The 26628-nt window shown below is 38.6% G+C and overlaps 1 protein-coding gene and 1 non-coding gene across 20 annotated transcripts in view; one reads left to right on the forward strand and one right to left on the reverse strand.

Annotated features, from left to right (window-relative positions):
• ABI1 (abl interactor 1) overlaps positions 1-26628 on the forward strand; it is a 105297-nt gene that overhangs the window by 33889 nt on the left and 44780 nt on the right. For 17 of the 19 annotated variants that reach the window (XM_019933306.3, XM_033852384.2, XM_073801583.1 and 14 more), the window contains exon 2: positions 8941-9108. The exons of the other annotated variants lie outside the window; for them this stretch is intronic. In XM_019933306.3, coding sequence (XP_019788865.1) covers positions 8941-9108 — 168 coding nt within the window. The remainder of the gene's footprint in view (positions 1-8940; positions 9109-26628) is intronic. 19 annotated transcript variants of the gene reach the window in all.
• TRNAG-UCC (transfer RNA glycine (anticodon UCC)) lies at positions 12602-12674 on the reverse strand. The gene has a single exon. It is a non-coding gene; the product is annotated as a tRNA-Gly (tRNA).

A 26628-nucleotide genomic window follows, 5' to 3' on the forward strand; every position in this document is an offset into this window, starting at 1 on the left:
CTTTGCACTTGGCCTTTTATTTCTTTTGGGTAATTCCTAGAAGTGAAGAATATATGCATTTTAAAGAACCATGATACATATTGTCCAATTGCACCCTCCAGCAGAATGTTAAAGTACTTGCCCAGGCAACACTCCTGATCGTCATGGCTCTTTCAGTTTAATTCCTTTTAAGAAGAAATAAGATTATATGAGAAGATAATTAGTTAACATGGAAGGAGTTGATGGAAGGAACCCAGTGTCTTGGACTCCTGTGCAATATATCCTGTCAACAATACACTGACATTATTTAACTTATTTAATACATTTAACTTATTTTGTGTTTAAATGTAGTTGCTCTTTCTAAAACTGGGTTTTTACAGGTTCTCATTAAGCCTGTTTTTTATAAATATAATTCCTTTACCATCCTGTAGTATGGTACAGGATGGTAAAGGAATGAGTCTGGATTAAGTGTCATTGACTGAGGCTATAATTAGGGTAAAACCTAAAGTTTCAGAATGTAATTATTTGGTTATTGGAAATGCCCTGGAGTTATAAATTGACTTGTGAAGGTTTAAAAACATGATCTATGTTAGAGTTGAATTTGGAATGTTATTTAATAAGTATACCAGCTAACGGGCTTTCCTGGTGGCACAGTGGTTAAAAATCCGCCTGCCAATGCAGGGAACATGAGTTCGAGCCCTGGACCAGGAAGATCCCACATGCCGTGGAGCAATGAAGCCCATGCGCCACAACTACTGAGCCTGCGTTCTAGAGCCCACGAGCCACAACTACTGAAGCCCGTGTGCCTAGAGCCCATGCTCGGCAACAAGAGAAGCCACCGCAATGAGAAGCGCATGCACCGCAATGAGAAGCCCACGCACCACAATGAAGAGTAGCCCCTGCTCGCTGCAACTAGAGAAAGCCCGCGCACAGCAATGAAGACCCAACGTAGCCAAAAATAAATAAATAAATTTATTTAAAAACAAAGTATATATATGAGTATACCAGCCGTTGATTGTTCTGTGTTAGCTCTTCAATTAAAGAAGAGCGTGTGCAACAACTCCCATGCCTGTACCTCAAAACTGTGTGACACAACAGGCAGCAGGGATTTCCCCTGGATTTTGCTGGGAATGAAAGGACTATTAGGCAGTTAGCAGTTACTTTAAGTGGGAGGTGGTGGGGAGGAGCTGTGATAGAGCTTACAGTGACTAGGTTTCAACCTGAATTGTTATGCAAAAATTTATTCTTCTTGCTGGATATTTGCTGTAACTTGGTAGGGTTTCTTTTTGTTTCCTTTTTATTTTTATTGGAATAGGTATTGTGTTGGAGAAAAATTAGATCCTTTCAATGTTAGCTAGGTATTGAGTGTATGCATACATACCCTAATCCCCATGGCTCCAACCAGGATTTGGCCTGTGTGCTCTTTTTTCCTGAATCCTCACATCCCTCTCCACGAAGTGATTATGGATTCCTCCTGGAAAGTTTCTCAAGTCTCAAACTAACCAAATACCTAGGTGGCCTTCAGCAAAGTAGATGTTTTGTTTTGTGTGTATAAAACTCCTCCTGTTACAGGTATTAAAAGTTGACATTTTAAATCCTTCTCATTACCATTAACATACTTCTTTAAAAATAAAAAGAGTTTTTAAACTTTATAGAGTGTATTTTAGCCGTTCTAAGAAACTTTCTCCTCACCCCCGCATATTAACATTTCTGTAACTGGGATGCATTTTACAATTAATGTTGTCCTTAAAAAGCTATCAGCCAAGCAGCAGTTGTTATTGTTCCCAGTTGTCTTTGTATGAATTTGGGTGGTTTTGCTGTTGGTATAACTGTATTATTGCAACCTGTCAACAAACCATTTAAGGACCATTTGAGGAAAGAAAAGAGTCAAACCATTTAAGGAACATTTGAAGAAAGAAAAGAGTCTTGGGTTTTCTCTTAAAAAATTTTTTTTTGATACCTCCTGGTAAGATTAAGGTAGTACCAGCATCAAAGTTTACAGAATTAGTGTCAGGAGCTTGGAGCAAAGTCCTGGGAATAAAGGTGGAACCTTATTTTAAAAGATGTATCACACGTAGTAGGAAGTTCACAGCATCTCCTATATATTATTCCAGCCTCTCTGTTTAATCTGAATCTGATCATGAGGAAACAATCAGACAAATCCAGGTTGTAGGACTTCCTATAAGACAGCTGGCCTGGAATTTTAAAATAATGTCTATGTTTTGAAAGAGAAAAAAAGGTCAGGGTTGGGAGGGGTTATTCTAGTTTTAAGGAAACTGAATAGACATGACTGTCAAGAGCTGTGCACAATCTTTGGTTACATCTTGAATCATACAAAACAAAAGATGTAAAGAGTTTGTTTTGGAAGTTGGAAAAATTTGAAAATGAGCTCTGTAGCTGGTATTACTCTGTGATTAAGAGTGACATACAAAGTTCACCATCTAAATCCCAAAGAGCATTTTCTTTTAGTATAAAATAAAATTTCTTCATAAGAAAGCATTCTGACATAATTGAGTTGGCAGGTTTTTTTCTGAGTGATACATAAAAATGGTGCCTCTGACATAGCTGTTTTGTTGGAGTCATTGAAATATGGTGTTTTTTGGTAGATGTGGGCTATTTTGTAATGAATTATCATGAAATATCTTCCATTTTTTCATTGGAAAAACCTTACTTAAATATTTGAAATATTCTGTGGGAAAAATACTGACTGGAAAAGTTTCTGGCAAGTTTGGATTAGAGTTAAGTTAGAAGTTGTTAAACAGATACAGTGTGGTGACATTTCTGCAAAGAGTGGGAGGAAAGGTAAAGACAGAAGCAAGATGGTTAAAACTTTTTTTTTAAATGCCCATGAGACCCCTGTTTTGTTACCTAAGCAGGGTTATTAAACCACTTGCAATTAGGACACAGAGAAATTATTGTTCCTCAAAGAAAACAAACTATTTTCAAATCCTCTTGTCAGACTTTAAAGAAGGTTCAAGGTAAGTAAGAAAGAGAACATTTTAATTTGTCATACTATTTTTCTGAAATGTTATTAGGCTAGTACTGTAGGATATGTGCTAGGTATAGGCTCTGTTTTCCCTGTAGGACATCTTGCAATAGTTGGGCCCTATATTAGAAATGATGCTCTTAAAGTTAGTTTATAGGTTAATGTTTGTTTGGAACTTAATTATACAGCTAAAATGTTACAGAGAAGAGTTGGGAGAAAGTGATTAGTTTTATTAGACTTGTAAAATAAATAAACAAATACTTTTTTTCTTTTGGCCTCACCACGTGTCTTGAGGGATCTTAGTTCCTCAACCAGGGATCAAACCTGCCCCCTCTGCAGTGATGGCACAGAGTCCTAACCACTGGACCTCCAGGAAATTCCCAATAAACAAGTACTTTTTTTTTAAATAAATTTATTTATTTGTTTATTTATTTTATTTTTGCCTGCGTTGGGTCTTCGTTGCTGCGTGTGGGCTTGCTCTCGTTGCAGCGAGTGGGGGCTACTCTTTGTTGCGGTGCGCAGGCTTCTCACTGCGGTGGCTTCTCTTGTTGTGGAGCACCGGCTCTAGGCTCCTGGGCTTCAGCAGTTGCAGCATGCAGGCTCAGTAGTTGTGGCTCGCGGGCTCTAGAGCGCAGGCTCGGTAGTTGTGGCACATGGGCTTAGTTGCTCCGCGGCATGTGGGATCTTCCCGGACCTGGGCTTGAACCCATGTCCCACGCATTGGCAGGCAGATTCTTAACCACTGCGCCACCAAGAAGTCCCAACAAGTACTTTTAATAAATCAACAGTAGTAGTGTTTGAGGAATACAGATTTAAGGTGGAGCTAGAGCAAAATGACAGTATTGATGTTTTGGTATTTATTTCATATGATATAAAAATATCTAGGGCTTCCCTGGTGGCGCAGTGGTTAAGAATCCGCCTGCATCTGGGAAGATCCCACCTGCCGCGGAGCAACTATGCCTGTGTGCCACAACTACTGAGCCTGTGCTCTAGAGCCTGTGAGCCACAACTCCTGAGCCCGTGTGCCACAACTACTGAAGCCCATATGCATAGAGCCCGTGCTCCACAACAAGAGAAGCCACTGCAATGAGAAGCTGTGCACTGCAACGAAGAGTAGCCCCTGCTCGCCACAACCATAGACAAGCCTGCACGCAGCAATGAAGATCCAACACAGCCAAAAATAAAATAAATAAATTTATATAAAAAAAGAAAAACTTCCTTAAAAAAAATCTGTATTAAAATGGGTATTTTAAGATATTTTCTAAGGGTCCTGACTTCATTTAAAAATCAGTGAAACTTAATTTTTAATATATTTTAGATATAAAACTTTGCAAGCATTATAAAACCAAGTAAAATGTGAATTTTTAAAACTAAATATGACATTTATTGAAGTTGAAGGACAGATACATGGGGTTATCATATTACTCTTTCTACATATATATAAGACTCTATGCTAACCAGGGGAACAGTAGGAGATATTTGTAATTCACTGTACATGTTTTCCATTGGATTCCTATAGCTATGAAATAATGCCATCTCTTGTTTGGTTATTTAGAGGAAGCTGGATTTGAACTTGCTTTTCACATTGATGCCCTGATTAAAATCAGGGTCTTAATACTAGAGGAATTAAAATGAGAGTAGGCAACAATCAGTTACTGCCATAATCATGAAGCTATTGAAAATTGTTTTTTAAAAAAGAATAGGAAGAGAAAAATAGCACATGGGAAAATGCTCATGGTATATTTTTAAATGAAAAAAGGTTATGTAGCTATAGAGTATGGTAAGTTTTACATTCTTGTATACATACATGTACTTGAGAGACTTTGAAGAAAATACACTAAACTGTTAACAAGGTCAATTTGAATGATAGGACCATGGTACATTAACTTTTAAATTTCTCTCTCTCTCTCTTTGTTAAAAAAGCAGGCAAAAATGAAACCATATAGTATTTTTTTCACTTAGAATGCATTCCTTTTTAAATTTTTTAATTCATTTTATTTTTGGCTGAGTTGGGTCTTTGTTGCTGCACGTGGGCTTTCTCTGGTTCTGGTGAGCGCAGGCTTCTCACTGCGGTGGCTTCTCTTGTGGAGCATGGGCCCTAGGCACGTGGGCTTCAGTAGTTGTGGCTCACGGGCTCTAGAGCACAGGCTCAGTAGTTGTGGCTCACAGGCTTAGTTGCTCTGTGGTATGTGGGATCTTCCTGGACCAGGGCTCGAACCCGTGTCCCCTGAATTGGCAGACAGATTCTTAACCACTGTGCCACCAGGGAAGCCCTGCATTACTTTTTTTTTTTTTTTTCCCCTGCATTACTTTTTAAGCATACTCATGACAAGGATGTTCTCTCTATCTCTTTTGGGGTTTAAGTAATTACTTGTGATAGAGGTAGAAAGGTTTTTCTTGTGGTCGTATGTGAAGGTTGAGAATGAGGGAGAGGAAGTGTGGTTAAAGATAAATGTATAGTTATGAGAGAGATTGCTTATAACTCCGTAATTTCCACTTTAGGGAGTGAAAAACGAGATTATTTTGCCTGTGTAGTCACCTTGAGGGGCAAGAAAAGGACTTAATAGGAGTAGTTTTACTTGAAAAGTTTCTTTTCTCTAGCTAAGCTTGGTATCCACAGGTGGATAAATGAGGAAGAAGAGAGCTAGTTTTATATGTGGGCTCTTCAGAAAATTCAGTTATCTAAAGAATTTCCTGTTTAGTTCTTGGCTACATTGTTTATTTTGAGTTTAGCTCTTTTAAATAATTAACTTTTCCTTTAAAGCTGAATACTTTTATTTCCATTTTAAGCAAACTTCATTAGTGGCATAAGACAGGGATGGCAAATGGGTTACGTATCACGTGTCAGCTCCTAGAGTGATTAGTTAAAAGTATATAGACTTTTGTAGGAAGACTGCTATAATTGATTAACAGTGTCTGTTTCAGCTCCTTGGAGAAGTGCTGGCTATTTGTCTTCTGGTTTATAATCCATTTTGTGTGATCCTTTGGAACATACTAAGGCTGCTTGGTAGTTAATACAGTAAAAGCACCAAAGAAGGGCTTCCCTGGTGGCACAGTGGTTGAGAGTCCGCCTGCCGATGCAGGGGACACGGGTTCGTGCCCCGGTCTGGGAAAATCCCACATGCCGCGGAGTGGCTGGGCCCGTGAGCCATGGCCGCTGGGCCTGCGTGTCTGGAGCCTGTGTTCCACAACGGGAGAGGCCACAACAGTGAGAGGCCCGTATACCGCAAAAAAAAAACAAACAAAACACCAAAGAATGAGGGAGACCAACTATTGGATACTAAACTTACAAACCTGAAATAAGTGACAACAGTAATTCTTGTGCAGATTTAACTTTTAAATCCATGGTCTGTAGAGGAAATTAACTGTGACTAGAACTGCACTGTCTCCAGTAAGGCCACAATCTACATATGGCTCTTGAGCCTTTAAAATGTGGCTAGTTTGGGAAAATGAATTTTAAAATTTTATTTGATTTTAATTATTTTAAATTTAAATTTAAAATAGAAGCAGTGTAAAATGGTTTCTGTTAAATACAGCTTTACTTTTTTGGTAGGGCTACATTTTACTTTAACCATTGCATCGGAAGACGCATGGGAAGTTTTTACGTCTAGGCCTGGAAGTAGCACCTGTATCTGCTGTCATTCCATTGACAATACTTAGTTAACACATCCATCACTTTACGTATATCTTTTTTTTTTTTTTTTGCTGAGAACATGTAAGTTCTACCCTATTAGCAGATTTCAGTTATGCAGTACAGTGTTAACTACAGTCACCATGTTTTACATTTAGGCCTTTTCGTTGGACAGAGTTAGGATATTGATATATAATACGTGATAAAATCAAAATTAGGTTCAAGTGAATGCTTTCAGTTTAAATCCAGAGCTATAGTTTTTTCTTAACTTCATTCTTCTTACATCAGAATCTCTTTTGAATTATGCCAAACATCTCAGGTCTCAATGACTTAAACATAAGTAATGACTTGCTTTGTCCCACACTACACAAACAATAGTCTCAGGATAATAATTCCAAAAAAACCATCAGCAACAAAGTGATTGAAAACAGCTTTAGTATTTTTTTGTTTTCCTCTTTCAGTTGTTTTCGTCCTAAGGATAAGCTCCATTAAGAATGTACAATCAGGGCTTCCCTGGTGGCGCAGTGGTTGAGAGTCTGCCTGCCGATGCAGGGGACACGGGTTCGTGCCCCGGTCCGGGAAGATGCCACATGCCGCGGAGCGGCTGGGCCTGCGCTGCTGGAGCCTGTGCTCTGCAACGGGAGAGGCCACAACAGTGAGAGGCCTGCGTACCGAAAAAAAAAAAAAAAAAAAAAAAAAAGAATGTACAATCAAAATTTCTGTGCTTTGAAGCCACTTTTAGGATATTTTCTTTCTGGTTAAGCCACTAATTGGATGCACAGTTAGGCTCATTTGATTAATTTTACATTTAATTTTGGGAAATTCCTTTTTAAAATTTAATTTTGTTATAATTGTATGAATTATTTACATAGTTCCAAAAACAAATCTAAAAACAAGGTATGTTTAAAGAATCTTATCCATGTTCTCGCCAACCTATTTACCCCCGACCCCATATGTAATTATTTTTTAAAGATGTTATGTTTTATCCTTTTTTCTTAAAAAATAAAAACATATATTTATGTATCTTTCCCCATTTCTTAAGTAATAGCATTCAATAAACATTTTTATTTTCTATCTTTTTTTTTTTCACCTTAGCAATATTCTGGAGATCGAGTGTAGTGGTAATAACGACATCCCTCAACGTTCCTTCTTAGAGCTGTATAGTACTCTGCTGTTTGGAGGTCCCATAGTTTATTCAGCCAGTCCCCCATCACTGGTTATATCAGTTGTTTCTAGTCTTTTCTATTGCAAATAGTGCTGTAATGAATAATTACATAATATTTTTGCCAGTGATTATTTGAGATAGATTCCTAAAAGTGAAATTACTGGGACAGAAAATAAGTCCATGTGTAATTTTGCTGGCTATCACCAGCAGTATTATCAGAGAGTCTTTCCCACAACTTTGCAGTCCCACTTTTGGATTTTTGCTGGATGGGTAGGTGAGAAATAATATCTCATATTAGTTTGCATCTGCATTTCTTGTCTGTGATGAGCGATGTTGGATTTTTTAAAAAAAGGTTAAGAGTGGTTGCATTGCTTCTTTTTTTTTTTTTTTTGAACTGTTAGATCTCTGTTCCATTGTTTCTATTTATTCTCGGCCTTTTAAATTTTAGATTACATATTGTTATACAAGTTGCTGGCCACCCTGCTCCCCGCCCCCCTCCATTCCCTCCACCTCCCCCTGCCCCCCAGAGTTTATCACTTGTATTTGAATTTTGCTCTGAACTTTGTCTCTGAACATTTCTTACTGTTTGACTCTGACTTGTGTACTAGAGTTTGGGAAGAATGGATGGGTAAAGGGTGGGGTCATAAGATTTACAGTAGTTTTTGTGGAGATGAGAAGCTTGGTTGTAATGGTTAATGGGGGGTTTGGATTTCTGATGGTGATTAATGTAAACAGGAATGTAAGGTAGAATGGATTTATAGTCCATATCACTGGACTAGTAGATGTGATTTTTTTGTTAAATTAACATTTGTTAATTAGAGCCCCAGGGTGTCATGGATGGTGAGCTCAAGGTTCAACAAAAGACTGGAAGGGAAAGTGAAATAGAGACATTTATTACTCACAGGTCCTGGAGGAGATACACAGCATGCCTTGAGGGGACACGTGGCGAGGTCAGTGCAGGGTGCAGGCAGAGAGTGAGCAGTAGGACCTGAGGCACGCGCCTTTATTAGGGTCCAAGGGTAGAGTGCTTTGTGGTTCATCAGACAGGTCCGATAAATTTTTTGATTCAGTTGGGCTTTTCTATTAAAAAATATAAATTATAACTCTACCTTTCTATAGAACAGATGTTTAATGAATGTTAACCTAAATAAATATTGGTTGTTTTTGTTCTTATTTCAGGCTACAGACAAGAGAAAAGCTTTAGAAGAGACCAAAGCCTACACAACCCAATCCCTAGCTAGTGTTGCTTATCAAATAAATGCATTGGCTAACAATGTACTCCAGTTGCTGGACATCCAAGCCTCTCAGCTTCGGAGAATGGAGTCTTCCATCAATCATATCTCACAGGTAACAGCTTGTAAAAAGCTTTAAATTCACATTTAATTAACTGGCAATATAGTATCAATAGGTAGCCTAGAAATATGGAGTCCTTACTCATTTTCTTACTGACTGACTAGTCATTACCGCTTTCAGCTTTAGCTTTGGGTTCAGTAAGCCTACTCTTCTTTTTTTTTAAAGTTTTTGTGTGTGTTTGGTAAAATATACATACCAGTGGTTATTGGTCTGTGGTTTTGGTGTTAGTGTAGTGCTGGTCTTACAAAATATGTTGGACAGTATTCCCTCCTCTTCAGTTTTATGGAAGAGTGTGTGGTATAATTGATTTTCATCCATTGCATTGATTTTCATTCTGGTCTTTTTTCTCTTTTTTTCCTTATCCATTTACCCTAAATGCTACCTTTACTATGTATGTTTTTTATTGTAGTTGGGGAGTTTTTGAAAGGCAGCAGATTGTATTGTTATTCAATTTAAAAAATTCTAGAACCTAGCACTAAACCTGCCATATGCTTAGCATTCAGTAAGTGTTTGTTAAAATTTCTGTTTAGGAGGGGTTGGTCTGTATACTATTCAATACAATACATGGAAATATTTAATAAACATTTGAATAGAGAAAAAAGTCCTGTGGGCATGTAGTTTGGGTGGTGCTGAAGGAGTGACATTTAAGTTGGGGTTTGAAGGGAGCCTGTGCATTTATCATATTGACATGGAGTGCAGATGCATTCCAGTCTAAGGCAATGGCGTTAGACAAAGACATGATGGCTTGTTCAGGGTGACTAGAATGTAGGTTTTGTTTGGAATGAGGAATGTACCTGGAGGTTAGTTTGGAAAAATAAATCTGAAGTTCTAAATTGTAGTTCATTTCTCTTTGATTTGGTTTCATTGATAAAGCTGAATGACAGCTTGTGCTTCATTAGGGGAGTAGGTGTATGCTTTTGTTGCTTCTCTGCTTCTCTTACCTGCTTGGTGGGAAATATGCAGCTCCTGAATCAGACCAGCATGTTTAGCAGAAAAAGAGAGTATCAGTCTTCCCTAACCATCATCAGATGGCAGACTGATGTGATTAAGCCTTGAAGCAAGGGAAAGAGGATCCTTTGGAAACTGGAGACTCTGTTCTTTAGTTTTAAGGCAGACAGCAGGCTATCCTCCCTCTGTTCAATATGCTTTTTGGAGAAATGAATCACCCAAGCCCATATTCTGCCTCAGATAGTCTCTTTGTGGTGTTGAGGAAGCAAACCTCCAAACCCGTACCTGTTGATCACAAAGTTTGGGCTAAACCATATTTTAGTTCTGTCCTAATCAATAGTAATAACTGGGGACTGGTCTCATCTCACTTAGAATAAGGGCTACGTTTTTCAAAAAGGGACTTTGGGGGCTTCCCTGGTGGCGCAGTGGTTGGGAGTCCGCCTGCCGATGCAGAGGACGCGGGTTCATGCCCCGGTCCGGGAGGATCCCACATGCCACGGAGCGGCTAGACCCGTGGGCCATGGCCGCTGGGCCTGCGCATCCAGAGCCTGTGCTCCGCGACGGGAGAGGCCATAGCGGTGGGAGGCCCGCGTACCGCAGGGAAAAAAAAAAAAAAAAAAGGGACTTTGGAACCCTCCTTCTTCTGTTTTGATTATAAGCGGTTAGTTTGGGAGTTTCTTTCCAGATCTTCTGACCTTTTGGTTGTCTGTAAGCCATTCACCAGGCTATAGCTTGAACCTCCTAATCAGTTGCTGGGTCTTTACAGTTGCCTAATCTTGTTTCAAAGCCTGGAAATGGTTTTTCACTTCCTGTGGTTTAAACCTCAGATACCTTAGCGTGGCATAAAAGGCCCTTTGGTCTGGTCTCTTCCAGCTCTCATCACATTCCTGCCATGCTCAACTTCTTGAAGTGTTCCAAACACGGCATGCAATTTTGTGCTTCTTTGCTTTTCCGTAATCTGTTTATCTTACTTGGAATTAACTTTGTTCATCTCTGTTCTGCTTAACATAAGCGCCAGATGAAGCCTTCACTGATTAGCTCAGGGTAGGGTTACTGACGCAGTCTGTGCTCTGCCGTCTTCCTCCTTGTATCAGTTACTTGAGGTATCGATACATGTCTGTCTCCCCTTCCTCTCTCTTTGAAGGTAAAGATCATCCTGTGTAAGTACCACACCCCGACCGATTGTGCCCCAGGAGCTCCTCATCTCTGTATCCTCAGTACGTAGTTAACCAGAGCTTAAGAGGTGGTTTGAAAAGTATTTTTTGAATGAGACAGTGTGGTATGGTCTGCTTTGAAGTCATAAAGATCTGGGTTTGAATCCTAGTTCTGCCAGCATGTGATTTGATCAGATAACCTAACTTTTTTGAGTTTAGTTTTCTCATATGCAAAATTGGGACTATAGAGCTGACCTTAGAGATGAAATAAAGAATTGCATGTAAAGCATTTAGCCTAACACCTGGATATAACACGTTGGCATTATTAGTCATCATAGCTAATCATCCATTCTTTCTCTTATATTCAGCCTCTCTTCAATTCCCCCTCCAATCAACATTATTTTCCCCCATCTTAAAAAAAGCATTCCTTACCATGTGTTTTGAGATATTACCTTTTCTCTCTTGACAGTTCACAGCCTGAGTTCTTGAATCTGTCATCTTGTGGCATCTTCTTCCTTGAAACATATATATGCCTCAGTCCATTGTGGTTTGATTTTGTCTCCTTCTACTCCATGGATGTTGCTTTTGCAAAAAGGAGCAGTGATATCTTTCTTTTAAATCTAGAAATATTTTTTGCCACCTCTTCCTTGTTGCTTTTATTTGTGGCACGTGACAAATTTGTGATTATGTTTGTTTACTTATTTAATGCCTGTTCCTTCTCTTAGAGGTAAGTTTAATGATGACAGAAACCTCATCTGTTTGGTTCATCACTGTGTCCCTAGTGTCTCCCTTAGGGTCTGGCAAGGAGTAGATCCTTGAATCTTTAAATTATCCGTGTGGAACTTCAGAAAATCTGTAGTCCTTTGTGAATAAGCATCACTGTTTTTATTTTCTTTCAAATTAATTAATTAATTAAAATATTTATTAACATTAGCTTTTAAAATTTATTTTATTTTATTTGTTTTATTTTTGGCTGTGTTGGGTCTTTGTTGCTGTGTGCAGGCATTCTCTAGTTGTGTCGAGCGGGGGCTGCTCTTTGTTGCGGTGTGCGGGCTTCTCATTGTGGTGGCCTCTCTTGTTGTGGAGCACGGGCTCTAGGCGCGTGGGCTTCCATAGTTGTGGCACACAGGCTCAGTAGTTGTGGCTCACGGGCTCTAGAGCGCAGGCTCAGTAGTTGTGGCTCACGGGCTTAGTTGCTCTGCAGCATGTGGGATCTTCCCAGACCAGGGCTCAAACCCGTGTCCCCTGCATTGGCAGGCGGATTCTTAATCACTGCGCCACCAGGGAAGCCCAATATTTATTTATTTATTTGGCTACACAGGGTCTTAGTTGCAGCACTTGAGATCTTCATTGCCGGGATCTTCGTTGCGGCATTCAAGATCTAGTTCCCTGACCAGGGATTGAACCCGGGCCCCCTGCATTGGAAGTGCAGAGTCTTACCCACTAGACCACCAGGGACGTCCCTCATTGTTGTTTTTAGAAAGTTCTCCATTTCAAAGGAAAATGAATGTACCCTAAGGTAAATTTTGAATTATCAATGATTTGGTTCAAAATCTTAAACATAGAACTTAATGTGGTCACTGAAAATATTTTTGCCCACCTGTTCCCTGAGAAAGTCCAAGTGTGGAGAATTAAAAAAAGGCTGAAGTGGATTAGAACCTGTAATTACATAGTGGCAGTGTTTGCAGTCTTCTCCATACTCACACTCTGCCTTGCAGTTCTTGTGAAACAACCAGGCAGGAGCTGGTCAACAGATAAGAGCGAGAATTGACCATTACCATTAAAAAGAAAATCTCTGTGCCTATTACTTTTATTAAAAACCCACACCCACCTCTATCAGATGATATTTCAATCCTTAAACTTTGCCTTCAGGACAAAGGCTGGATTGTTGGTGTGGTATTGATGCAAGCATGGTCTTGTCTTCCCTTGCCTTTCTAGCTTCATTCCTTCCCTCCCTTCACACTCTGTGCTTCAAACCTCCTCATTCAGAGCTCTAGCAGTGTGTGCTGTAGTGGCTGTAGTCCCTTTGCTTGGAATGTCTGTCTCCCGGATTTCCTCTGCCTGGCTCACTCCTGCTCACTGTTTAGGCTTCAGCTTAATTGTCCTGGTCTCATTGAAACCTTTTCCTTGGTTCCAGAAGGCTAGGTTTGATCTTTCCTTGTACTTCTGTGCCTACTCCTTCATGACAGATAGCTTATGTTTGTTCTTCCTGATCTGTTCTCTCCCCGCTGGTCTTTACCCTGGGAGGTTTACTGTATGCATTATGTCAATGGGCGTCTGTGACTTCCGGCTTCAGATAGGGTGCAGCCAGTGTGGACATGGGTAGATCGGAAGCGGTGAGAAAGGTAAGCTCAGAATATTTATTTCCCTGGTTTCTTCCTGGTGGACTGGCTGTGTCCCAAGACAAGTCATTATTCCCCTCAATAAAGCCCTTCCTGGTAGCCTTGTCTGTGTGACTTTCTCTTCCTCGTTCTGGTAATCTCTCCTGCCCTTGTCCTTTTGGATTTAGGGGTGCTGTTGCTGCTGCTAACACTAGTTCCTGTACCTTCCTTTCTGTTCCCCTATCCCTCACCATTCCTTTGTCTTTAGTCCGTCTATGTTATAAATGCTCTTTGAATTTTTCTAATTGGAATAGTTTGTCAGTTTCTGATTGGAAATCTGGCTAATACAGCCCACCATGTGTTATTTCTGATACTGCCCCCTCTCTTTCCTCCTGTTTTTGCCTTTGCCCTCACTTAGGGAAGCAGGAAGCTCAGCTGGTGAAGTTCTAAAGCACCCTCTTTCTACTTCAGACAGGACAGTGCTACTTTTGTTTATATTACATAATGAGATTCTGTGTAAGAGTTGATTTGAAATTAGGATGAACAACAGAAAGATTTGAAAATCAGTGACTGCAAGAAAAATCTTAAAATCTTTTTAACAGCATTTAAGTTTCTTTAAGAGGCCTGGCACCTGCCTTTATTTTTAGCCTTATCCCTTACTACTAACCCACCTAGGACCTTTAAATTCCAGGGATAAGAAATCTCTCTGCCTGTCAGTGTCCTGGCTCCTGTTGTTACAGACATGTTTCACCTGGCTAACTCCCACTCATCCTTGAGGTCTTACCCTAAATTTTATTAAAGGGTGGTTTTCCCCAATTCCCCTTTCTGGCCTGCCTCCCACCTGCGCACATACTATTAGAATTCTGTTAGTTGTTTTTATAGCGTCCTATACTTCCCTTTCATCGCATTTATTATTAGAATTACATCGTTAATTTGTCCTATTCACCGTCTGCCTTCCATAGGGTTCACTGTGACCTTTGCTGTATTTCTGGTGTCTAGCATGCATATGTCTATTTATTCAACAAATAAAAGGGAAGGAAGTTATAGTGGAAAGTCTCAGTCTCTTTAGAGGAGCCCAATGCAGAGACTTTAGGGCCATTAGAATTTGTAACAGTTTTTTTTTTTTTTTTTGCAGTACGTGGGCCTCTCACTGTTGTGGCCTCTCCCCGTTGTGTGTAACAGTTTTGAATGGGGCCATCCCTTTTTAATTTCAAAAGTCATTGTATCCTTATTTTAGAGAAACCATATTTGGTTGTGTTCCTCCACAGATTAATGGAACATTGATTGCTAAATACCTCTGAATCATTGAACTTGAAAAAAAAAAAAGTCTTGCTCTCATTTTTATCACTGAGTAGTAAAGATGACTTAAAATATTTTTTTGGAGGGGGAGGAGGGACAATTTTAAACTCACAGAAAAATTGCATGTACAGGACAAAGAACTTTTTTGTTTTGGACTGTTTGAGAATAACCTGCTGCTATGATGCCCCATCACTCCTGAATACTTTGGTGTGTATTTTCTATACATAAGTACATGCTACTGCATAGCCATAAAACAGTCATCAAAATCAGGTTAATTACCATCTAATCCACACATTCTACTTATCTGCCAGTTTGTTCAGTAGCTTTATGGGAAAAAGACCCAGTTCAGAAGCATTTAGTTATCATGTCTCCTCAACCTTCTTCAAACTGCAACAGTTCCTCAGTCTACCCTTGACTTCACCTGACCTTGATACTTTTGAAAATTATAGGCCAGTCAGTTTGTAGAATGTCAATATGAATATGTTTGTTTCTTCATGATTAGATTCATGTGATAAATTAAAGATAACTTTTTGGAGGCAATAGCTTCCTATTTAAAAACCACTTTCATTGTCTTAATTTTTTTTTTTTTTTGCGGTACGCGGGCCTCTCACTGTTGTGGCCTCTCTCGTTGCGGAGCACAGGCTCCAGACGCGCAGGCTCAGCAGCCATGGCTCACGGGCCCAGCCGCTCCACGGCATGTGGGATCTTCCCAGACCGGGGCACGAACCCGTGTACCCTGCATCGGCAGGCGGACTGTCAACTACTGCACCACCAGGGAAGCCCCATTGTCTTAATTTTTTAAAGAAACTTTTTTTGTTTACTTTTAAGTCTTTTTCTAAGTGTTTCTAGCATTAGGGCTTGTAAATCCATAATAATATATATAAAGATAGAGGAAATCTATAAAGAATCTGGCATGTACATCAAGGCATAACATCCCTAAAAATATTTTGTTAGAGATCCAACAAAATTTGCTGTCATAGGAATTTTTATTTCAACTAATCAGGAATAATTGATTTTGCTATATTTTGTCATTAAGATCGTTTCAGAGCTAAAAAATTTTCAGATTTAAAAATCCTTTGGTTCTGAATTGCAAGTGATACTTGAGAACTTCTAGGATATAAATAAGTATATTTAATTATGACAACTTATTTCTAAAATAACCAACCATCTTGGTTAAAAACAAATTGTATACATTTTAGCTCTGAAATAATTTGAAAATCCAAATGAAGTCAGTCAGAATCACTGTTCTAAGACTATTTTTAGTTATTTTTCCTTAGAGCTGGTTTCCTTTCTAGCCACCTGCAGTTTTATGTGCCGTCCCACGTGTTCATTTTTTCTAAAACTGTTCCCCCACCAAGCTTGGCATGAAAGTAGCTTCTCTAATGTTTTTGGTTTGTTCTTTTGAAGAGCAAAGTATAAATTATAAAACCTCCATTGAGTAAATTCATGTAAAAATATTGATGAAAGACAGCATTACTATGGAATAAAGGATTCTCTGGCTCTAGGGTTTTTTTTAATTACAGTTTATTTTGTCTTGATATCATTATACTACATATTAATATATAGAATTTATCTTTTCCATTCTTTTAAAAAATTTTTTTAACCTTTTATTGAAGTATAACACACATAGAAAATGCACAAAACGTAAACCTACATTTTTAATGAACTATCACAAAGGAAAAATCTGTGTATTCATCAAGACCTACAACATAGCCAATCATCCTTATGTTCTTCCCACCTGCCACCCCTCCTCTCCTTCCCAAAGGTGATCACTATCCTGACCTCTGGTAATGTAATTTAGTTTTGTTTTTTTTTAACATCTTTATTGGAGTATAATTGCTTTACAATGTTGTGTTAGTTTCTGCTGTATCACAAAGTGAACTTTTCCATTCTTTTTACTTTCAACTTTTTCCTGTTAAGATTTGTCTCTTTTAAGAATAACTGGATTTAAAAAAATACAGTGTGAGAGTTCCTTCGTGCACTAGTGGTTAGGATTCCAGGCTTTCATTGCCATGGCCTGGGTTCAGTCCCTGGTTGGGGAACTGAGATGCTGCAAGCCAAAAATAAAAATTAAAAAAAAAAAATACAGTGTGATACTTCTTTTAACTGGGGCATTTATTGCATTTATATATTGATATATTTGGATTCAGATGAACCACCATTATTTTGTACTTTTTATTCATGCCATCTATTGTTACTTTTTCTTTTCTTCTCTTTTCCCTCCTTCCCTCCTTCCTTCCTCTGGATTAACATTCTCTTTTGGATTAACATTCTTTGGAGGCCTTATTGTGTATGTGTGCACGTATATGTACGTGCATATGTGATGTGTGTATGCTGCCTCCTGCTTATGGTGAATTATTTCCTTATGTGTTTTATAAATTTTGATTGTGAGCTCAACTTAAGATCTCATCTTTGAGATCTCTCTGCAGGCTAAGGGTAATACATTGATAAGATAAATTGATTATTCCTAGACAGTTTTGTTCTGCCAAGTGTTTTAGGGATACTATCAGTCCAGGACTATTTAGAGTTTTGTACCTGAAAACTTCATGGAACATGTTATACTATCTTGGATAACTGCCCCCCTTCCTCTCCAGTATGTGTGTGTGTGTGTGTGTGTGTATGTATTTGTGTCTTAGAGGTGTTGTAACAATTACCTCAAACTTAATGTCTTAACACAACTTTATTATCTTATAGTTCTGAAGCTTAGAAATATGAAATGGGTTTCACCGGGGCCAAACTTGAGATGTGGGCAGGATTGTTCTTTCTGGACATTCTATGGGAGAAGCTGTTCTCTTGCCTTATTTTAGCTTCCAGAGGCTTCCTGCATTTCTTAGCTGGTGGCCTCTTCCTCCATCTTCAAGCCAGAAATGGCCAGTTGAGTCTTTTTCACATGGCATCACTCTGATCAGCACTAACTGTCCTGCCTCCCTCTTTCCCTTTTAATTAAAGACCCTTGTGATTACATGAGCCCACATCAGTAATCCTGGATAATCTTCTTTTCTCAAGACCTTTAACTTAATCACATTTGCAAAGTTCCTTTTGCCATGTCAGTTCTATCTTCCCATCTTCAGCAAGCCAAGGCCTTATATTTAGTTCCCATTTGGCATAAAAGTCTAACCCTGTTTGTTAGTGGCCAGCAAGCCCCTATAGGATAGCTTCTTTCATATTTTCTGCTCTGAGTTTTAGTCCTCCTTTCTCCTTCTCCCTGGATTTTCTTTGCTCTATTTAATATTGGACTGAATTTTAAAAAGATGCTGTCATAGTCTATCAAGCGTGTTTAGGCAGTTTGTAAGTGGGAGAGTTTTCAGGTTATCTAATCTGTCATATTGCCTCGGTTGGTATTCCTTATATTAGCAAGGTATTCCTGAGTTTTAATGAGATATAAGGTCTTATTAATATTACTTTTATTTTCCGATTATCTTTTAATTTAAAATGCTTTTAATTTAGCCTCAAAAGAAAACAAAACAAAAACCAACCCCCCAAACCTCAGTGAATCTCATCTTTGAACAAGCTTGTCATTTAACTGTGATTAAAAGTCAGTTTCTGGGCTTCCATGGTGGCGCAGTGTTTGAGAGTCCGCCTGCCGATGCAGGGGACATGGGTTTGTGCCCTGGTCCGGGAGGATCCCACATGCCGCGGAGCAGCTAGGCCCGTGAGCCATGGCTGCTGAGCCTGCGCGTCCGGAGCCTGTGCTCTGCAATGGCAGAGGCCACAGCAGTGAGAGGCCCGCGTACTGCAAAAAAAAAAAAAAAAAAAAAAAAAAGTCAGTTTCTCTGTTTAAGTACTGTTTTACCCTTATCAACAAACTGTGTTGTTTTTCTTTAATCTGACCCAGGCTCTCCTGGGTTACTCTGGTTCTGCTGCTCAACCAGACCAAAAATCTCTCTTACAACATCCTGTTTCCCTTTTTGACTGTCTGGTCAGGTGGTTCTCTTTCAATACAAATTTTTGTTTTCTATTTTTCTGTCTCATTTGAGCTAAAGGCATATAGATATTATTCTCTGCCCAGGTGTTATCATTGGGCTTCATTTCACAATTCCCTCTGTCCGTCTGATAATATGTGAGTGTGTCCAAGCCAGTGAGATACTACCTAAGGGATTATAGTGAAAAGCTAAGTTCTGTATCACCCCTTTCTTTACCCAGGCTTGCTTTCTAGAGCACTTTTATAGTAAGTACTGTGTATTAGGCTTTTTACACACATGAACACCTATGAATTAATTCTCACAACAATCCCATCTCACAGATGAAGAAACTGTTATACAAAGCAGTTATATTACTTGTTCAGGATCATACAGCTATTAAATGGCATTATTTGAACTAGGAAGTCTCATTTTGGAATCTGCTTGTTATCACTGTGCTGTACTGCCCTTAGTTTTAGACTGAAAATTATTTTCCTTCGAAAGGCAATAGAGTCTATTTCTTCTGGCTTCCAGTATTGTCATTGAGATGTCTGATATGTCTCTGATTATAGATCCTTTGTATGTAACTTGTCTTTTTCTCTCTGGAAACCTTTGGAATATTTATTCTCTTTAGCTGTGGTGTTTTGAAATTTCACAGGGAAATAACTTGGTATTGGTCTTTTTTTTTTTTTATTGGTCGGTTTTTTTTGTGTGTGTGTGTGGTACGCGGGCCTCTCACTGTTGCGGCCTCTCCCATTGCGGAGCACAGGCTCCGGACGCGCAGGCTCAGTGGCCATGGCTCATGGGCCCAGCCACTCTACGGCATGTGGGATCCTCCCGGACCGGGGCACGAACCTGTGTCCCCTGCATCAGCAGGCGGACTCTCAACCACTGCGCCACCAGGGAAGCCTGGTATTGGTCTTTTGAAAGTACATTATGCTGGCACTTGGGGGATATGCTACTATATTTTGCAAGGGGGGGGGCGTCTAGTGTTATTTCTTTGATAATTTCTTTTCCCATGTATTCTCTGTTCTTTTTTTCTAGATGTTCTATTCAGATATTAGACCTTCTGAATTAATATTTTAGTACTGTTTTCCTTTCTAGTTCTACATCTTTGGGAGACTTCCTCAACTATAAATTCCAGTGTATCTCATATTTATATTGTTAAGTTTTACTATTTTTAATTTTTAAGAATTTTCTTGCTCTTTTTCACAAGTTGGATTCTTATTTATTAATGAATTACCTTTTATTCATATAATATATCAACATATATGACATATGAATATATATATTTCATATAATATAAATCCTTTTAAAAAATGATTCCACTAGGCTCTGCAAGTTTTTTTTTTTCATGTTCTTTTTTTCTGTTTTTTGTTTTGTTTTGTTTTGTTTTAGGTCCTCCCCCACCCCCCATGCAATGTTATATCAAATAATCTGGTGATCCTAGTCTGCTTCTATTTAAGAATGAGGAACTGAAATGCTTAAGTAGAAACTATAAATATGTGACAGAGACTGTCAGTTGGGGGGGTTGGGCTTTGGGCAGGGCCCCACCCAAGTCTTCAGTGTTTAGAAGTCTTTTCTTGTGCTGTTCTGTTTCTGCAGTGAAGAGTTTTTCTAATTTCTTTCATGAGAGTTGTGTTTATGAGGAAAAGCTGGCATTTGAGAACATGGTGAGTGGAAGGACAGCGAACTCAACAGTTCAGTATATAGACACTCAATTCTCCAGCTTTTAGCTCTGTTCCTCACTTTTAAAAGAAAAGCAGTTGTATTGAGATAGAATTCACATACCATAGAATTTACCCACTTAAGTACAATTCAGTGGCTTTTGTTATATTCACAGAGTTACACATCCATCACCACAGCAATTTTAGAATATTGTCATTACCCCAAAAAAGAAACCCCCTATCCTTCTTAGCTCTCACTCCCCAGTCCCTGAATCCTCTCTCCGCCTAGCCCTAAGCAACTAACAATTTACTTTTTATCCCTGTAGATTTGCCTATTCTGAGTATTTCATATAAATGGAATCATGTAGTAAGTGGTCCTTTGCAGTGGTTTCTTTCACTTGGCATGATGTTGTCAAAGCTCATCCATATTGTGGCCTGTGTCAGTGCTTATTCCTTTTTATTGCCAAATTAATATTGTTTTATGGATATATCAGATTTATCCAGTTATTAGTTAATGGATATTTGGACTGTTTCTACTTTTTGGCTATTATGGATAATGCTGCTGTGAACATTTGTGTACAAGTTTCTGTGTGGACATATGTTTTCAGTTATATTGGTTATATACCTATGAGTGGAATTGCTGGATCCTATGGTAACTCTAGGTTTAACCCTTCAAGGGACTGCTGACTGTTATCCAAAGTGGCTGCACCATTTTACATTGCCACTGGCAGTGTATCAAGGTTTCAGTTTCTCCACATCCTCACAACCTCTGTTTTATCTATTTATTTTTAATAGCCATCCTAGTGGATGTCAAGTGGTATCTATCTCATTGTGGTTTTGATTCTGTTCCTCACTTTTGTAGTCTAAAGAAACTGTTGCTTCCAAATTCTGAGCCTCTCAAGGGTTATTTTTTTCTTTTAGAATAAATTACCTTGCTGTCTATGGGCGTTTTGGGTTTTAGCTTCTTCTGTTGTTCTGTTCAGTTAGTTACCTTGCTTCCATTTGCTTTCTGATATCCAGTGATTTATTGGAAGTTCTTGTCCACTGATTTTTCTCCTCTTATTTCCCTTTATCATTTTGGGGAGGAAAAAATATATATATATTCAATTATATATATATATATAAATATAAAATAATGTAATCAATCCTCTAAATTTAATCTCTAAATTTAATCTACCAACTTGTATCTTTAAATATTCTTTCTGTATAAATATCCCCAAATGGTGTCCTTTCTTGTAAGAAGAATTACAGGACCAAAAATACTCCTGTGATGAATATGAAAGAAATGAGGCTCAGAGAGGTTATTATTAAGTACAATCCAGATCCTTTTAAAGTGTTGGATTTGACTCTTCTGATAATACTGATTTACACTCCTTGTTATATGTCTAATGTAGCTGGAACATCTTAAATGAATTAAGTAACAATTTTTAATTTCTAAGATTGTTCATAAGAGTTGTATTTATTATTGGCTATAAGCTTTAACAGGTTTAACATCATCTGGTAAACTCAGAGTTAAACACTTGAATATGGATGGGGAACAGAGAATAATAATAATGATGATAATAATAATAAATAATACTAACATTTATTTAGTCCTTTCCATGCCAGACACTGTTGAAAATCCTTTATACATGTTACCTCATTTAATCCTCATATTAACTGTGTGAGGTTGATAAAATTCTTTGTTTTTAAACCTCATTTGTCTGGTAAGAAAACAGGCTACAGAGCTAGTAAATGGTAGAGTCTACTTGTAAATCTGTGCAGTGTGCTTCCTGAGTCTATGCTTTTGAAGTCATTAGATTATAATGCCTGACATTTCTACAGAATTTTAAATATATTATCTTTTTGAGAGGGGAGGGACACTCATGAGATATTAAAATAAATGTTAATTCTTGGGTAAGGAGTAGTAGTTGGGGAATTAGTACAAGCTTATGAGTGATATGTAGAAGATGAACTGTGATCTAATGTTCTCTTAAAAGCTCATATTTACTTTAGATCCTGGTTTGGATCAAAAATGATTATCACTAAATTAAACACAAAAAATTGTTTTTTGATGTGGACACATAATTGCCATTTAGAGTGTTGTATAGTGTGCATTATATTTCTTAAGCAGGAGGGGAGGAGACAGAAAAGTGTCCTTGTGTTGTACTAAAGTTGGGTGTAGGCCAAAGTATTAGTGACAGATCCAGTTTTTCCCAGGATAAAATGTTTCAGAATAATTCTGATCTGGGTGTTTTATATTATGTTCTTCTACCAGAGTCTTATTTTGCAGCTCATCTTTTCTAAATAGGTCTGTTTTATAGTGTGTATATATAGGTCATTCTGAATCAAGTTAACTTCACAGTTGATTGGGACCTTGTTTCAAGCTTATTGAACAAAGCTCTAACACAGAATTTTGGGCATAGGGCCATTTCCAGAGTCTGGTCCAAATAAGCAGTAACAGACAAAGATTGTCTCTTTCTTAGCTGAAGGCTTTCTCTGTGTGGCTGGTCTCAGGACTCTTTTACACTTTTTCTACCCCTTTCATACTCCTCTCCTTTTTCTATTCAGGGCAAAAGTGTTTTGGTTTTCATTCTGTAGTTACTCATTCAGCAAGCATTTATTGTGCTTTTACTTACATACAAGGTTCTTTGCTTGAAACCTATAATGACCTCGCTGTATTGGCACTGTCATTTCTGGGGCTAGTAGGCCTTCAGATATGATATTGAAGAAAATATGTGAAATATTAAGTAGTTTTGCTATGTCATACTTCTTTCCCGCCTGTCTTTTGATAATTAAAAAGGATTGTTTTCTGGAGGATATTTAAAAGGAGCATATGCTTTCTTTACACCCTGCCCCCCGCCCAACTTCCCAAAGTGGTAAGGGAGAGTGTAATTAAAACAACATATTTCCATACAATAATTTTAAATAATCATGTCTTAAAAGGCAATTTAAAAATCTTGTCTACTTGTGAAATTTATCTTTTTATTTCAACATTTGTTTTGGAAAACACTGTTTTTCTTTTAAATAGAATCACTTTTGGAATATTGTAACTGTTCTTTCCTTCGAACCTTTGCTTTCTACACAATTTGTTTTACCTATTCCTATTCAATTCCCATTCTGCTCATATTATGAAGGGTCAGCTTGGCCCTTTAAAAAGAACTTGTCAAGTTTGGTTTCCTAATTTCTTTAGTCTTTCTTTAATAACTCTTAATATGAGTAGAGTTCAACTCATTTTTATTCATGCTATTTAAAATTTTCTCTAATCTCTAGGCAGGTGTTGTATTTTCACGCCTCTTTGCCTTTGCTTATACTGTTCCTTTTGCTTGGAATCCCCACCCCCACCCCCCACCCCCAGTCTACTTTCTTCTCTTTGGCCTGCCAGATATGGCTGGCTAAAGTGAGGTTTCTTTTATGGAGTCTTCTGATAATGCTCCAGGAATAGTAGTCATTTTTTTCTCTGTGCTCTATTTTTTTTTTTTTTGCGGTACGCGGGCCTTTCACCGTTGTGGCCTCTCCCGTTGCGGAGCATAGGCTCCAGACGCGCAGGCTCAGCGGCCATGGCTCACGGGCCCAGCCGCTCCACGGCATGTGGGATCTTCCCGGACCGGGGCACCAACCCGTTTCCCCTGCATCGGCAGACGGACTCTCAACCACTGCACCACCAGGGAAGCCCCTCTCTGTGCTCTATTTGTGCTTTTTGTGCAATTTAAAGACTTAAAAAAATTATACTAAATAACATTCAAAAGAATAAATGTAATATAACAAATTTTATAATAAAATAAACATCTGTGACTCTACCACCAAAGTTAACTAGAAAATGGTCAATTCTGTTTTTTCTACCTTTGTGCTTCAATCTATACTCCCAAGGGACATTATTATCATTATTTCCTTGCCCTTTTAAAGTTTATCACAAATTATGTGTATCCTTAAATAGTTACTGTTTAATTTTGTTTGGGTTTGGGTTTAATAAAAATAGATTCAGGCTGTATGTTGTCAAAACCAAAGCCCAGTATAGCTTGCTTTTTTAATTCAGTGTTATGTTTCTACTATTTAGCTGTATTTCATTCATAGTAGTTCATTCTCATTAATGTAATATTTCAAGTATAAGTTTGCCACTTATTTGCATTTACATTTAATGAATCTGGAATTGGTTTTTTCGCTCTAGCGTGAGGTAGGGATCCATTTTCTGTGTTTCTATCTGGCAAACTAGTTGCCCTATTTAAATAATGCATTCTTTTCTCCTGTGCAATCACTGTAAGGTAACAAGTTTCCTTATGATCATGCGTTTGTTTCTGAGTTGTATCTTCTGTTGAATTGGTCCATTTATTTAACCCTTTTTAAGAACCCTACTGTTTTATTTACTTTGTCTTTATAATAAATATCAGCAGGCAAGCCCCCACCTCCCCCTTCCTTTTTTTGTTTTTTAAACCATGTCTTGGTCATTCTTTCCCCCTTGCCCTTCCGTATATATTTTGAAACCATGAGAAACCCAGTTAGGGTTTTTATTGAGAGGCTCGAAGCTGAAGATCAGTTTGCGAAGATTTGGCATCAATACTGCATTGGATGGGAGTGGAGGAATGAGATGTATATCTGGTTGTGAGTAGGTGGGGTGTGTTGTACTTGGCTTTGAAGGCCACACTTTTTTTTTTTTTTTTCAGGTTAATCTGTCAAACTCTCATTTCACTGTTTATAACCGCATGGGGAGGGAGTTTCTTAGGGTTATTCAGGGTGTTCTGGTTATTTTGGGGGGTAGAATATTTCTGCTGATTTTCCTATGTTCCCCATTGCTATTATTCTTTCTCACAACTCTTGATATTATTTGTACTTGTTATGGTAAGTCTGCCAGAGTTTTCTAGTTGTGTTTTTTGTTTTAATTTTATTTATGTTTTTGGCTGTGTTGGGTCTTCTTTTCCGTGTGAGGACTTTCTCTAGTTGCGGCGAGCGGGGGCCACTCTTCATCACGGTGCGCGGGCCTCTCACTGTTGCGGCCTCTCTTGTTGCGGAGCACAGGCTCCAGATGCGCAGGCTCAGTAGTTGTGGCTCACAGGTCCAGTCGCTCCGCGGCATGCGGGATCCTCCCAAACCAGGGCTCGAACCCGTGTCCCCTGCATTGGCAGGCAGATTCTCAACCACTGCGCCACCAGGGAAGCCCAGTTGTTTTTTTTTTAATAAATAAATTTATTTATTTATTTTTTGGCTGCGTTGGGTTTTTGTTGCTGCACGCGGGCTTTCTTTAGTTGTGTCGAGTGGGGGCTACTCTTCCTTGCGGTACGCGGGCTTCTCATGGCGGTGGCTTCTCTTGTTGCAGAGCACGGGCTCTAGGCGCGCGGGCTTCGGAAGTTGTGGCACACGGGCTCAGTAGTTGTGGCTCGCGGGCTCTAGAGCGCAAGCTCTGTAGTTGTGGTGCACGGGCTTAGTTGCTCCACGGCATGTGGGATCTTCCTGGACCAGGGCTCGAACCCACGTCCCCTACATTGGCAGGTAGATTCTTAACCACTGCACCACCAGGGAAGCCCCTCTAGTTGTGTTTTATTAGCTCTAGGTTGTGCCTCTTAACGTTACCCAGATCCAAGCCTTGTTTACTTTGTATTAGGCTACTGCAGCTATGTCTTTGTTATGAGCCCATTGAAGTACTGTTTCATTTTATGTGCTTAAAGTGCAATATAAAATAATAATAAAATTCAAAAAATTATTTTTTTAATGTGAAGATTTTCTTCAAATTAAAAAAATAATTAGGAACCATTGTGTAATTTCAAAACTGGACAGGGAAGTTGTTAAACTATTTTATTGTCATTTGATGTTTAAGCAGGAAACAAATACTGTCCTGTGTTAAACTTAGTTCTTGAATTTTTGTGAGTTTTGGATTATAGATAAGATCTTTAAGAATATACTAATGCCTTACAAGGTGATCACCCTATGCCTGTTCATTCGATTCATTACTTCCAAATGTATGTCATATCATTCTTTTATTTATCAGTTCTCCTTAAGGTGCTGGATCATCAAGCATGGTCATTGATCAGAACTTGTCTTTGGGTTTCTATCTTTTCTCTAGTTTGTCCTACTGATACCCATATCTGTAAGATCTGCTTTCTTCTTTCAAATGAATTTTAGCCTTTAGGACTTGTCTACCTTGGAATCAATGAGTTTCAAGCTTCTAGAGCCTTAATGCTTGTTAGACTGGGCTCTGAGGAGTTTTCTAAAATCTTTTTTATTGCTAGTGGCAAAAATAGAGATTTGAACATAA

Source organism: Tursiops truncatus, chromosome 2, assembly GCF_011762595.2.
Source record: "Tursiops truncatus isolate mTurTru1 chromosome 2, mTurTru1.mat.Y, whole genome shotgun sequence".
Taxonomy (NCBI): domain Eukaryota; kingdom Metazoa; phylum Chordata; class Mammalia; order Artiodactyla; family Delphinidae; genus Tursiops; species Tursiops truncatus.